This window comes from Oratosquilla oratoria, chromosome 16, assembly GCF_046742065.1.
Source record: "Oratosquilla oratoria isolate Oo_2021 chromosome 16, ASM4674206v1, whole genome shotgun sequence".
NCBI classification, from domain to species: domain Eukaryota; kingdom Metazoa; phylum Arthropoda; class Malacostraca; order Stomatopoda; family Squillidae; genus Oratosquilla; species Oratosquilla oratoria.
The window spans coordinates 421,575-437,888 of record NC_134792.1 but is presented as its reverse complement, the minus strand read 5'-3'; the positions used below and the strand labels follow the sequence as shown (position 1 = coordinate 437,888).

At 35.5% G+C, this 16,314-nt stretch overlaps 1 protein-coding gene across 1 annotated transcript in view; it reads right to left on the bottom strand.

Moving 5' to 3' along the window:
* Window positions 1–8,235: 8,235 nt before the first annotated feature.
* The window catches only part of LOC143033805 (uncharacterized), a 50,015-nt gene continuing 41,936 nt past the window's right edge, over window positions 8,236–16,314 (bottom strand). Inside the window, exon 6 of the mRNA XM_076199300.1 lies at window positions 8,236–15,136. Within this exon, the coding sequence (XP_076055415.1) occupies window positions 14,871–15,136 (266 nt within the window). The 3' untranslated portion in view covers window positions 8,236–14,870. The remainder of the gene's footprint in view (window positions 15,137–16,314) is intronic.

Here is a 16,314-nt window from a genome sequence, read left to right as displayed (position 1 = left end):
ATGTTTCTTATCTATATTCCTTGTACTGGGTTATTAAGTGTATGTTATTTTGCAGTATTAATTGCACAGTAGCATGCAGACAATGCTTTATGGACTATTTTAGGACACTCCTACGGACTAGAGCCTCACATCATTTGTCTATGAGAAATGATGCTACTTTTGTACTATATTATTCTGTTCCTTTGAAATTGCCCCTTACCACTTCTTTGACTATACTTTTTCTTTTCCCTTGTCCCCTGTGGTAAGGGGAAAAAAGAATTCTGCCATCATGATTCCCATGCAAGTTTTAAAAGGTGACAAAGTGGGACAGTGATGTGACTATGTACTCTGCTTTCTGTATACTTATCCTGTGAGAAGTCAAGGCATACAAGGGTTTGGTGGAGATTTCCAACCAGAACCCTAAAATTTTGGTCATTAAATGTGCATGGTTGTGGTACAGATGTGAGTAAAAGGGAAGAGATAGGCAGTATGTTTGTGAGTAGGAAGATGGATGTGTCAGCATTGAGTGAATCAAGTTGAAAGGGAGGGGTGATTTTAATTTTGGTAGTGTGGTGGGGAGAGTGTTGGGAATGAGAATGGGGCTCTGCTGGTAAGTGATGAGATAGGAAAGCATGTTGAGTGGAAGAAAGTTTCTTCAAGGTTAATGTGGATGAAGGTGAAACTGGGATAGGAGATTTGGGTTTTTGTAAGTGCATATGGGCATGGTGGTGAGATGAGTGTAGAGGAAAGGGAGGCTTTTTGGATGGCTTAGAAAGTTTCAGGAGGAATGACAATGTATGTTGGGAAAATTTAAGTTCTAGGGTAGGGGATGAACCAACAGATGGAGTGGTAGGGAAGTTTGGAATACCAGGTAAATATTATAGTAGAGAAATGGTGATGTTTAGAGCACTGGTGATAACAAATACAGTGTTTAAGAAGAAAGCCAATCGTAAGTATACATGGGAAAGGGTGGTGGAGGGAAATGTGGTTGATATGGCATTAATGGGCTATGTAGTGGTATCCAAAGGAAAGATTGTAAAAGTTCTGTATATCCATGTTCTTAGGGGAGAAAATGGGGGTGTCAGATAATTTTTTGGTGGAAGGTAAGTTGAGAGTGGAGGATAGGTGGAGAAAAAAGAAAAAGGTTGAAAATAGAGATGCATAAAGTAAAAAAAATAATAATGAGAAGGAAAAGGGGAAGGAATACCAGAGGCTGAGAAATGTGTGGGAGGTGGTGAAGGGTAGAGTAGAGGTGGGAGCAAAAGAGGAATGGGTTTGTTTTAAGGAGGTAGTAGCATGGTGTGCAATGATGGCATGTGGAACAAGGAGGATGGAAGGGAATAGAAGGAAGGGTAGTGAGGGGTGGGATGATAAAGCAAACAGGGTAATAGACGGTAAGAAGCAAGCATAAGGGGATTGTTTGCAAAGTAAGACTCGGGAAACATATGACAGGTATGACGAAGAGAAGGAAACATAAGACAAAGGAGGCAAAGAGCAAATTTAAAATAGGGTGTATGACAGAAAACTTTGAAAGTAATAAAAAGATGTTTTAGAAGGAAACTATGAGAGTGAGGGGGTAGTCAGATAAAGAGGAAAAGGTATAGGGAGCAGATGGACGCATATTAATGGAAGTGCAGGTGGTAAGAGGAACATGGGTAGAGTAATTTAGAGAGTTGTTGAATGTGGAGGATAGAGAGGGGTCAAATGTGGCAGTGGGTGGAGCTATGAAAATGACTGTGATGAGAGAGAAAAATGAAAGAGATATAGAAAAAGATGAGGTATAAGGACCTTTGAAGATGATGAAAGTTGCTAAAGCACCTAGGTTGGATGGGTGTCATGTGGAGTGTCTGAAAAAGGAAGTATGGTTATAGTGAATTGGCTAGTGAGGTTGTTTAATGTGTGCCTAAGGGAGGGGAGAGTGCCAGAGGACTAGAGGAGTGCCTGTATAATTCTAAAGTATTTTTCTATTTCATAATTTTCCATTATACTCCATTTTACATCTGCTTTCCTCTGCCTTCTCTCTCTCTCTCTCTCTTTTTTTTTGTACCTCTCATATGCTTTCCTAATCTTACACTGTAACCAATCCCTAAATGCTTACTTCTTCTCTTTTACTACCATCTTCACTTCATCATCCCACCACTCACTACAGTTCCTTCTATTCTCTCCCATCACCCTTGTTCTCACGTGGTATGAGGGAATCACATAATTTGTTAAAAAGCACTACATGGATGAAGCAATGATGAAAAAACTCTTAGAAATCTTAATCAGGCCTAGGCTTGAATATGCAGTAATGATATCATCTCCACACAAGAAAAAGGATATAATCAAACTAGAAAAAATCAAAATGATCCCAATCCTGTTATATAAACCAGATAATGAAAGACTAGAAAAAATAGGATTACCAACTTTAGAAGACCAAAGAAAAAATAAGGGAACATGATTGCAGCTTTTAGAGTCCTAAAAGGGGAGAATAAGTCAGACTGAGATAATTTCTTGGTATAGGAACACAACCTAAAGAGGGCATAGTCACAAACAAATTTTTTTTTACATGTTCCAAGGATATAAAGAAATACAGTTTTCTGTACAGATGCATAGACCAGTGGAATGGCCTAAAAGTTTATATAGTACAAGTAAATATAAATGCATTTAAAGCAAAGTATGATAAATAGAATTCAGGGGACAAGATTTTATGAATATACAGTAGATCTGCTCGTGCATCACAATAAGATAATTATAATTAAGTAAATACAGAGGCTCACCCTACTTTTTCCCTTCTCTCCCTCCTCTCACCTACATTCCTTTATTTCTCTTTTCCCTGCTGTCACCAAGTTCAGTTATTTCTATAGCTGTAGCTAAATGTTTGTGAATAAATTCTAGTGTGTGGTAGTGCCACAGAAACATGTGCAGGCAGTGTAGGGCAAGTCAACCCATAAATAGCCAAATCTATCACTTATTCATATTCCTGGCCTTACCAGCAAATAACCAATCCTTTTACTTCATCATATTTGGCTTACTCATGAATAATCAAACCTGTGTATTAAATCTGCAAATGTTAAAGGTTGACTGTAGTTTTTGTTGACAGATTTAATTATAGACATTTTTTTCATTTGGTAAGATTTGCATTTGCCACCTCATAGCAAGTATGCACCATATCACTGGTTGCTGATGTCATGTTCCCATTTTCTTGACAATAATATTAGTCTATTTTTGTCATTCTGAACTTTCTCAGCTTTAATGTCTGGTATGGCTCCATGCCCCTGTGATATTGCAATTAGAAATGGTTCACCTATGAGGAAATGAAAAATATCTTGAAAATAAAGAACAAAATATCAAAGAAACTTAAAAGTTGAGTGAGCTATTCCACAAATGCCAGTATGATATGAACAAGTCCAGTGTTTCTGGTACAAAATGTGTTAATGGCAATAGTGACAGTGCTACTAACTAAATGCACTTTGTTTACAAGGCAGCAGTGATACTTTCATCTTGAATTTCTGCTAAACTAAGATGGGAGTGTTGCCACTAACATGCTATTGTCATCATTCTACTGTACATGCATTTAATTGGTATTGCCACTGGTATAGTAACATTCTAAAAATCCCATCGAATATTTGGCAATCCTTATCCTAACTTAATCAAAGGTCTTAGAAAACTACATAGCAATGTAGATACCAGTGTTATTTGTGATAGCAATGGAGATAATTGTTTTTGCAGCAAAATCGACTTGAATGCTGATCAATTGCACTGTGTTGATAAAATGAGAGAAATATTGTCTTAAAAATTTATTTAAGTATTCAATTTTTTAATCATTAAACCAATCTATTTCTTATCAACATTAAATAGATTACACATAACATATGAGTGAATGACAGGATAGAAAAGGGGAAGAAAAAAATTAACAAACATAAATCATTATCAACATTCTCAGATACTGATAGGTACCTCTAGTACCTAATCCCTGTCAATAATGGAAAAGTACTGTAAATACATTACATCATTGTACTGAGACCTCCACATGGCATACAGGTGGAGGCCTGCCCACTTGGATACGTAACCATACTGTACCACACTTTGGTTTCCTACAGTGGGAGTGCTTTCCATCAGTCTATTGCTCCACGGCTCTCTTAAACGAGACCCACAGCTCTCAGTTATATATGTATATATAATATATATAATATATATATATAATATATATATATATATATATATATACATATATATATATATATATGTATGTACTTACCTAGTTGTATTATACAGGAAGGGGAGCTATGCTTGTAGTGCCCCATCTTGGTATCTCTCAGCATGTAGTTTGTTCTTAAATTCTTGTATGGTGTGTGTGTGTGTGTGTATTTACCTAGTTTTACCTAGTTGTATTTTACAGGATGAGAGCTATGCTTGTAGTGACCCGTTTTTGTATCTCTCATCCAGTTTATTCTTAAAATTGTGTATAGTTTTGACACTCACTGTTTCTCTGTTTAGTTTGTTCCAGACATCAATTTATATGGGAAGCTATTCTTTTTCAGGTCTCTTCTGTAACTGTCCTTCTTTAGTTTCTTTTCATGTCCTCTTGTTTCTCTTCTGTCCCACTTTAACAAGTCGTCTCTATTGAGAATTTCCATCCCTTTCATAATTCTGTAAATGGTCAACAAATCACCTCTTTCTCTTCTTTGTTCCAGTGGACGGATATAATTTCTCCAATCTTTGTTCGTATGTCAGATTTGACAGTGTTGGTATCATTTTTGTCACTGCTCTTTGGATTCTTTCTAATTTTCTTATGCTCTTCTTTGTGCTAGGTGCCCACAATGTTGCAGCATATTGTAGTTTAGGTCTTATCAGTGTAACCACTATTTTTTTAACCATCTCCTCATCTATGTAGTCGAAGGCCACTTTCATTGATCTTAATAAGTTAAAAGTCTCTCCAAATGATTTGTTGACATGTTTATCAGGTGTCAAGTCACTTGAGATGATTACTCCCAGGTCCCTTTCTGAATTTACATTTTTTGACTTGTTTCCAATTCTATATTGACCTGATACTCTATTTTTGCTTTTTCCAAATTCCATTATGCTACATTTCGTAATGTTGAAGTTCATCGCTCATCTCTGACTCCATTCCCATATTTTGTCTAGGTCTTCTTGTAGTGATCTGCAATCTTCTTCTGTGGTTACTCTCTTGAGTAATTTGGCATCGTCAGCAAAGAAGTTCATGTAACAATTTACTCCCTCATCCATATCATTTATATATATGGCAAATATTAAAGGAGCCAATAAAGAGCCTTGCGGGATGCCACTTTTCACATTTTCCCAGTTTGAATTTTTGTCTCTAAGTACCACTCTCATTTATCTCCCAATTAAGAAATCCTTCATCAAATCCAGCAGCTTACCTTGTATTCCTCCTATTATTTCAATTTTTCTTATTAACTTTTTATGTGGTACTTTGTTGAATGCCTTCTGCAAATCCAAGAAGGCGCAATCTGCCCAGCCATCTTTTCTTGTATTATCTCAATTAACCACTTCAGTACGGGACTTAAATCTCGCGGGCAGCAGCCAATGCCAGCCGTATGACGTCACGTAATAATATTCGCATCATAAAATATAGTCGCCGCTTATATCGATCGTTCTCTCTTTCACCCGCGAATTTTGAAAACCACAGAGAATGGGATTCAGGGCGCATTTGGGAGAATGTAAAAACACAGGGGCAACTACAATAAATATAATCAAGACGCCGATATGGCAGCGTCGTGAATCCACTTGCTCCTCATGACGCCTACGTGTGCAGCACCGTATGGAAGGGGTTAATCTCGAGTAAAAGCAAAATAGGTTTGTGGTACACAATCTTTCACTTCTAATTCCAAATTGTTTAGGGTTTACTATTTTATTTTCTTCCAAGTGTTTGGTCCATCTGTTTCTGATGACTTTTTTGTATATTTTTGCTACTGTGCTTGTAAGGTATACCGGTCTGGAGTTTGTAGGATCTTCCCTATTTCCTCCTTTATATATTGGTACTATGTTTGCATCTTTCCAATCTTGCGGTACCTTTCCCTCTTTGAGTGAGAACTCTATCATCTTGTATAATTTGTCTGTCAGTTCGTCTACACACTCTTTCAGTATCCAATTTGTAATTCCATCCTGTCCACGTGATTTCCTGACATCTAGGTTTTTTTATTTGGTCTCATATTTCTTTTTGTGTTACCTTTATTTCTTTCATTTTGGGTGATCTTTCTTGTTATCCATCTTCCCAAAATTGTGAGCTCTCAATTGCAGACCTGAAATGTCTGATCATAACTTCTCCCATTTCTGTGTCATCTATATATTCTTTATCTCCTTCATGCAATTTCACTATTTCATGTTTATCATTTATATATCTGTAAAAGAGTTTAGGTTGTCTGAAATATCTTTTTTGTAATTTCTTTTTTCTTTCCTGTGTATATTCACATATTCATTCCTAAGTTTTATATATGTTTGCCACTTGGATTTTTTTTGTCTTTTTTAATTTTTTCCAGGCTTTGTCTCTTCTGTCTCTAGCATCACTATACCTTTTGTTATACCAACACTTTATATAAATCTCTTTTTGTTTCTTTTTTGGTACATATTTGTCAATTCCTTCCTTGTACTTTTCTTTGAATATGTTCCATTAGTCTTCCATCTTTGTTTCCTCTTTAGAGAATTTATCACAGTTTGTGTTTTGGAAAAATTTCTTAGTTTTACAAAGTCTGTTTTGTTGTACATTAATCTTCCTTCTCTATGTTTATCATTCCTACCCATATTGTTCTGTTCTTTTAATTCAAACTCTATTAGTATATGGTCACTCTTTCCAATTGGTGTTTTATACTCCATTTTGTTCACAATATCTGGTTCAGAAGTTAATATTAAGTCTAGGTTTGACGGTTCCTCATTGTTCCTATATCTAGTATTTTCCTTTAACCCATTGTTTTAGGGTATATTCGATGGTCATATCCAGTAGAATGTTGCTCCAAAGTTTTTCTCCCCTTTTACTATCATTTCTTCCCAGATTATATCTTTTGCATTAAAATTGCCCATGATTACTATGTTTCCACCCTCTTTCAGTAACTCGTTTAGCACATTCATTGTGTCTTCCAGTAATTTAAAATGTTCGCTATACGACCAAGCCTGTGTGTTTGGTGGTACATACACTGCTACAAATTTTCTGCTTTTCATCTTTTTGTTTACAATTTTGATCGTAATTAATTCTACATTGCCTTGAGCTTCATTAATCTTTGTCACATTTAGACCCTTTGTGGTCAATACCATGACACCTCCCTGCTTGTCTGTTCTATTTTTCACCCAGTGGTTGTACAGACCTTGTCCCACTATGCTTGTTGATAGAGGTCCTTTCAGTTTTGTCTCTACAATTACCATGATGTCAGGTTTTTCTATTTCTAGATAGTCATTAGTTAATTGATTCCAGAGATCATGCCATCGATATCTGTGTATGCCACTTTTAGTTTCATATTTTTTTTCTTTATTGGTTTAAGTTTCCATTTTTTTATGTACTATTTCTTCATTCTCAAGTCCAGCACTCTCCAAAAAATCTCATTTTTTCCATCTCTGTTCTTTTTTCATTTCTATCATTGGCTTCAATTCTGAGAGCTCTGTCTTTCTCTTTTTCCTCATCACTCATTTCCTTTTGTTTCCATATACAGTATGTTTGAATTTCTCACTGTTTGCCAATTTAACTGCTTTCGATAATACCCCCTCGGCTATCATTTGAGTTTTTAGTTTTATCTTTAGAGGTCTATGTTTTTTTATTTTGAATATTTGCCTATCCTGTGGATTTTGTCGATTTATCAAAATTTTGCCCTTTGTCCTTTATTTCTTTCAAAATTTCCTTAGCTAATTCCTTCTCCTCCTTTTCTCTCTGGTATCTATACATATCATGCTTTTCCTGGATACCATGGACCACAATGTGCTTACCTTTGTCAACTGTACCTCTCACCCAATTTTCCTTTTCTTTAATTACTTTCATAACTGTTTCTTTTGTATTTTCCTCCATCTGCTTTTGTAAAATTTCTCTAAAGGAATTTTTTTATTTTCCTGTTCTTGTTTCCACTGATTTTTTATTTCAATAAGGTCTGTTTCTTTGATTGACTCTTCCACCTTTCCGGTCACTACTTGTAATTGCTCTTTGAACTCCTTTTTCATTTTCATTCTTGTCCTCATTTTTCATTCTCTCGTTTTCTCTTTTAAGGATTTCAATTTCACTCTTCAGGACATTTGGTTCTTTAATCATTTGCTCGTTACTCTTATGCAAAGTAATCAATTCCCTATGTACAGCTCGGTAATCCAATTTTAAGTCTATAATTTCTTCCATTAAGGGGACCGGCTGGTCAAGAATCGATGAAAATTGGGAAAAAATGAAAAACTGGGAAAAAAATTCTACATCTGCGTATGGCAATCGACAGTCTGTATGTGGAGTATTTAATCAAAATTCGCCTTATTTTCGTAGTTATGGCAAATAAACCCCCTCCTCCCCCCAACTCGACCCCATCTCGGCCCTATGATACGTATTGTTCACTACAATATATATATTATTGCAATAAATAATAATAATTTGTAATGATTGAGTGCTATTCCTAGTGACTTCTGGCAACTCTGTCTCTGTACCAGAGGTTATATATAGACCCCAGAATGGGTAGATGCCTCAGAAAGCGATAAACAGTAGACAAAAATTGAGTGATACGTTCCACTGCAAGCCACCATCAATCCTTTTGTCATTTGACAAGCTGTTATACTATTTTTGAGATGCCATGTCCTCGCAAGCAAACCAAACACCTTCAAGAAGCTAGGAAAAGGCAAGAATTACAAAGTAAGCAAGCTATGACACCCTCATGTAATAACCTGCCTAAAATGCAGGTGGGGACCATGAGCCAGAAGACAGAGGATTATATGACTGGACATCAACATATATGACTGAATATGAATAAATTTTATTCTAAATATCATCAACATTCAAGCCTAAAAAGCTAAATAAGGAAGTGCCATGATATCCCTTATTTATATTAGTATGTAGGGGTTCAAAGTTAGTGAAAACTTTGACGGCCCGTATCTCAAAACCTAAGTTTTATACCTTCAAACTTCTACTCCTCCATAACTTCTTAATCAATTTCAATGAAAATTCACACATAATATGTCTAAATCTGCCTGATTGATGAAATAGAACGTTTTTTTTAATATCTGAAAGGGTTAATTTTTGCCAATTTTTTTTCCTCCTATTTCAAGGGGGACGGGGTGGGAAAAGATATAAAAATTAAAATTCCACAAACTAATTACTTTAACTAAAATTTCTCTCTATTAGTTTGAAGGTCTGGATAAGGTCCTTCCACCATATTAATTTCATTCATGTAGAGCAATTATTATAGGAGTAGTCATTTCAAAATTATCAATTTTTTTTAAAGGGAGATGGGGGGGCAAAACATGAAAGGGTTGCAGATGAGTTTTTTTGGGTTAGGAAAGATGTATATGGTGTCCTTAACTCCTGGCATAAATTTCTGTGCAATAACCCAATTAATAAAGATTTTCATCTTTTGATCAGCCCTTAAGTCATTCACTTCGAGATTTCTTAATGCATTACTATATCTAATTTCTCTATCTATATCTAAGCTTTTACCTATTTCACCTGGGTTTCTTTGAAACCCTGAAAAACTGTTATTTTCCCACCTTTGGTTTTTCCTTGGAGTATCAATCAAACATTGTCTTTTGGGGATGACACCTCTTGGACTTTCCACTATGCTTATATCCAGTCCACTTTTCGCTGGTTCATTTATTCTTCTTTCTTCTTTTCCTTTCTCCATTTTGCCAAAACTATACTTTTTTCAAGAACTGGATTACTTTTACTGGTCACCCGAGAACCACAGCCTACCCATCCCATACAATAACAACTGGTTTCCTTTGTGCATTATTGCCAGACAGGTAGTGTGTTACCAAAAAATCAGGGGTGCATTTCCATCAATGCATTACACATTTTAATTTCCTTAGAGCAGTCCGTGCTACTGTGTATGTGTATAAGTATATGTACACACACACACACATATATATATATGTATATATATATATATATATATACATACATACACACTCATTACAATCAGACCTAGACACAATCTGGAAATGGACTCAAAAGTGGGAGGTGAACTTTAATATCAAGAAATGTAGCATAATAGAGTTTGGTAAAAGCAAAAACAGAATTTCAAAAAATTACAAAATTGATGAAAATGAAATACAAAAAGTGCATTCAGATGAAGAAATGATAAAAAAAAAAAAAAAATTAGTCAAATTGATTAGGCCAAAACTGGAATATGCAGTGACACTATGGGCACCCAGTACTAAAAAGAATATAAGGAAACTAGAAAGAATACAGAGAGCAACAACAAATTTGGCACCAGCTCTTTCCGAATTAACATACAAAGATTATCGAAGCTAGAACTACCAACACTAGAGCAAAGAAGAGAAAGAGGTGAGCTACTGACTATATATAGAATCATGATAGGAATGGAAATCCTTGACAGAAAAGATTTACTAAAAAATAACAATGGAAAAACAAGAGGTCATGAAAAGAAACTCAAAAAGGACAACTATAGAAGAGATATGAAAAAGAATATCCTTCCCACATAGAATGCTGGATATATGGAATAACTTGGATGAAAAAACAGTATGTGCAAATACTATTCACGATTTTAAGAATAAACTTGATGCTGAAAGATACAAAGACGGGTCACCATGAGCATAGCTCCCTTCCCGTATAATACAACTAGGTACATACACACATAAAGAACTGGTATAACAAAAAATGTAGTGAAGCTAAGGATAAAAGAGACAAAGCTTGGAGAAAATGGAAAAAACAAAACAAAAACAAAAAACAATTGGCAAATATACATCAAACTAAGAAACGATTATGTAAAAGTATACAGAAATAAAAAAGAGAAACTATGGAAAAGAAATAATAGAAATATGCAAGGAACAACCTAAACTTTTTACAGATATGTGAATGGTAAACTAAAACACAAACAAGAAATAGAAAAGCTACACCTGGGAAATTATGAATATACAGAAGAACAAGAAATGGCAGAAATTATGAGCAATCATTTCAAATCGGTATTCACAATTGAGAACTCACCTATCTGTGAGGGAATAGAGAGACAGAAATCCCCCCCAATGAAGGGAATAACTGTAATCAGCGACCAAATAAAAAACCTTGTTGTTAGAAAATCATATGGTCTGGATGGAATTGCAAATTGGATACTGAGAGAATGCATAGAGGAGTTAACAGATAAAATATACAATAGAATCAAATGCTCACTCAAAAAAGGAAAGGTACCACAAGACTGGAAAAATGCAAATATTGTACCAATATATAAAGGAGGAAACAGGGAAAATCCAACTAACTACAGACAGGTCTCGCTAACAAGCACAGTAGCAAAATAGGTGAAAAAGTTATCAAAAGTAGATGAGTTAAACATCTGGAAGAAAAAATTATACAGAATCCAAATCAATTTGGATTTAGACAAGGAAGATCATGTACAACAAACCTGATCTGCTTCTATTCCAGACTAATAGAAATAATATAAGAGAGGGAGGGATGGGCAGACCGTGCCTATCTAGACCTACAAAAAGCATTTACTAAGGTACTACACAAGAAATTAATAAGAAAAATAGAATCAATAGGTGGCATCAGAGGTAAATTATTGGAATGGATGGAAGACTTCCTAATTGGGACCGAAGAGATACAAGAGGACACGAGAAGCTAAAGAACGACAATTACAGAAGAGATTTGAAAAAGAATAGCTTCCCACACAGAGTGATTGACGTCTGAAACTAAATGGGGAAACAGTGAGTGCCAAAACTATACAAGATTTTGAGAACAAACTGGATGTGGAGATATACGAAAACAGAAGATTGGAAAAGAGCAAATATAGTACCAATATATAAAGGGGGAACAAGGAAGACCCTATTAACTATAGACCAGTCTCTCTCACAAGTACAATAGCTAAAATTTGTGAAAGAATGATCAAAACTAGATGGGTAAGGTATTTGGAAAAAAAAAAAAAACCATACTAAACCCAAGACAATTTGGATTTAGACAAGGACGATCATGGGTCACAAACCTAATGTGTTTCTATTCAAGGTTAATAGATGTAGTACAGGTAAGAGATGGATGTGCTGATTGTGCATTTCTAGACCTGAAAAAAGCTTTTGATAAGGTGCCACATAAGAAATTGCTAAAGAAATTAGAAACTGCAGGAGGAATACAAGGCAAACTGGTGAAATGGATGGAAGACTTCTTGCATGAAAGAAAAATGAGAGTGGTGATAAGAGACAAACATTCTAATTGGGATGAAGTGATAAGTGGAGTTCCACAAGGAACTGTTCTGGCCCCAATAATGTTTGCTATATATATATCAAAGATATGGATAAAGGAATTGAAAGTTATACGAGCTTCTTTGCGGACAATGCAAAATTGTTGAAAAAAGTGAACTCTGAAGAAGCTTGTGAGTTGCTACAGAATGATCTCAACAAAGTATGGGAATGGAGTAGGAAGTGGGAGATGGAATTCAATATTAAGAAGTGTAGTATAATGGAATTTGGAAGAAGCAAAAAAAGAATAGTGGGATCATATGAATTGGGAGAGGAAGAAATTAAAAAAGTAGAAAATGAGAAGGACCTGGGAGTCATTATTATGAATAATATGTCCCCTGAGAAACATATAAACAAGATTTTTGGAGAAACTTATAATTTAATAAGAACAATCAAAGTGGCATTTACATACCTGGATGAAGAAATGGTGAAGAAAATACTAGTCACTTTGATAAGACCAAGATTGGAGTATGCAGCGACGTGGTCACCAAATACAAAAAGATGTATAACAAAACTTGAAAGAATACAAAGAGCAATTACGAAACTGGCACCAACACTCTCAGAACTATCATATGAAGAGAGACTAGCAAAACTTGAACTACAGACATTAAAGCAAAGAAGAGAGAAAGGAGACTTGATAACTATAGAATCATGAAAGGCATAGAAACTATTGACAAAGAGGATCTAATACAATGGGATAGCAGAGATACACGAGGACACAGAAAGAAAATCAAGAAGGACATTTATGGAAGAGACCTGAAAAAGAACAGCTTTCCCCACAGGGTGATAGATGTTTGGAACAAGTTAGATGAGAAAGTGGTGTGTGCAAAAACAATACACAAATTTAAAAGCAGTCTAGACAAAATGAGATATGAAGTTGGGACACCACAAGGCTAGCTCCCCTTCCCATATAATACAATTAGGTAAATACACACACACACACATATATCGCTTGTTTGCGAAAACGTCGTCATAACTCAAAATATCAATTTTTTCAGGAGAGGTATTTTAAAGTTTCAAAACGCTCTCAATATTATAAAAAACCCTCAAACACCATAAGTGGAAAAATTGGAGCATCAAATACGCCTCTAAAGTTTATAGAAGTTGAAACAATCATAATCTTTACTAAGTCTAAAATATTTGTTGGAACAAGTTGGAACATGTAAGGTTATGTCGTTGGGACATTTAGCACTCCCTTGCGGTCAATTTTTGAGCTACAGATATGACACTGTTGCCAAAAAAATCCGTGTTTGAAGATGAATATGTCTGTATAGATAACTAAAAATTTCAGTTTTTTGAGTTATGACGACGTTTTCGCAAACAAGCGATATATATATATATACACACATATACACATACACAGTGGTGGATATCTGGACCAAATTGAATGAGGAAACAGAGTGCAAAATCTATACAAGAATTTAAGATCAGAGTGGATGATGAAAGATACAAAAGCGAGTCACTATGAGCATAGATCTCTTCCTGTAAAATACAACTGGGTAAATATGCAGTAATGCAGACCGCTCTCAGGAAATTAAAATTGGTAATGCACTGATGGAAATGTACCCCAGATTTTTAGGTAACACAGTACCTGTCCAGCAGTAACATGCCTCTGGTGATGAGTATTTCTTTCTGTTGTGCAAATTCCATGCCAGTAACTGTTCTGTGTATATTAAATTTCTTAGTTGTCTTAATTTCAAGGTCTTTTGTGTAAGGGGGGGGGTCATGTGTGTGTCAAATGTAAAGCCAAGTATTTTAGGGTTTTTGTTCATTGAGAGAGGTTGATGATTTAATTTGACCACTGGGTCCTTCTTTGAATCACAGTATTCAAATAATCACATAACTAATGTGTCAAGGAATGGCCCCTTCAAGTAGTGACATTGAGGTGATGGAAGCCTGGAACCTCCCCAAAAAATACACAGCTGCAGTACAGAAGAATCATCCACCAGCCCACTACAAACAAAATGTTATCCATCTATCTATATACCAAATGGGAGATAGCCAGCCAAGGCATGCACCACCCCGATCTGTCAATCTTTCACACATTCTCTATTTCCAGATACCTATTTCTCATGACACTTTTCATTCCTCTAAGGCATCTATTTACTTCATTCACACTACAATTCACCTCCACCCCCCACTCCTCCATTTCCTGCTACATGCAACCTTAAATATTAAAACTATCCACTTCCTCTGTCCTCTCTCCTTTTGAGATTAGGTATGATGTACTGAAGAGTAGAAGATGGGACCCAACAAGTGTTGTTCTTTTCCTGTACACTACAATTAGGTCAATACTAATTAGCAAAATTTAATTGAACACATTTCACCTATAAATATTTTTTCCAAGAAATGAGTCTGTTATCTTGAATTGTATCCAACAAAAAATATATTACCATCATCAAAATAAAACTCTAAAGATATAAACAGATTACCACAACCTTGGGACTGAAAAATATATAATGCAATATCACAAGCAAACAGCATATTTAGGACTTTGATACAGAGATATGATGGAAATTTCTTCAAGAATGTGTTATAGTCACATTTTGATTGTCTACCATGGGAGAGACAAAATACACATGATATAGGTGTTCTCCTGGGTTGCAAGGGTCTGCTGTTGCTACCACCATCAAGTTGCTTGACCCCTGGGGCAACACTGGCACCTTGACCTCCTTCTTACCTTTGGAAGTTGGTACTGTGATGGTGCCAGTGCCATCTGGTAACTGTTGAACATGTGAAGAATTGAAGTGCCAAATCTGCTGTGGCTGTTCCATCACTGACATACTCACTGAAAGCAAATGTTTGATATCTTAACATCTTTTAAAAACCACAGATATATTACTATGCTTAATTTCTTTTTCTAAAATATAATACTTAACTAAATAAGAACAACTAATGCCAACAATGGTCCTTAGGATGTGCCACTGATTCATGAGAAAAAAACTGGCTGTTGTCTGAAAACAGTAACAGCTGACATTTTTGGCAAAGTAAACACACTTTGTGAAAGAAGCCCTTATTGAATACACAATGTTTCTTGCACTGGAACTTTTTCAAACACTTGAAAAAGTTCTACTGAGCTAAATGCAGTACATTCATTAAAGGTTTCACCCTCAAATTGTATATATTCTGCTAAAACTGAGACTTGTATTCATCTGTTTATACACACTACTTCATCGTTGAAGAGGAAGGAGGGCCAGTGATTGAGCTCCGACTTAGCGCCTTGTTGTTGGATTCAGGAAAAATGCCTTGTTGTCTTTCGGGATGTAGCGTTTTGTGCTTGGTGACCGGTAAGGTATCTGATCCAGTTTCTTAAATAATTATAATTTTAGCACAAAATGGAGAAAAGTAAAGAAGAAAAAAGAATCAATGAACCAACGGAGAATTAGACATGAGTAGAGTGGAGTCACCACTGGGAGTAATCCCTAAGAGAACATGTATAAATGTCACTCCAAAGATGACTCAGAGGTATGAAAGTAAAGTTTTCTCAGGATTTCAGAGGGAAAGGGGAGCAATAGCAAAAATTATGGACACAGAAAGAGAAACTAGGATTAGTAGGGCACTAAGGAATCGAGACATCAACGACTTGGTAGATGAAATGATTTAAAATTAGCCCATAGAGCTTTGCAATTAGTGATGTCAAACTTATGCACAACCAACGGTGAGTTAATCAGAGAATTAAATGATCTAAAACATGAACTAAGTATGATTAAAAGATTAAAAGAAAAAATGAAAAAAAGGAAAATGAGGATAGAAACAAAAACAAAGAAAGAGGTCAAAGAACAATTACAAGCATACATACATACAGGTAGTCGTCGACTTACGACCTATGCGACTTATGACTGATCGACTTTACGACCACGAGATAGTGCAATAATATCTAAAATTGAATAGAGTAATAGAATTGCAATGTTATGCCTGGCAGCGCAGAACAATTACTCCACACGCCGCGAGACGCTAGCACGATAG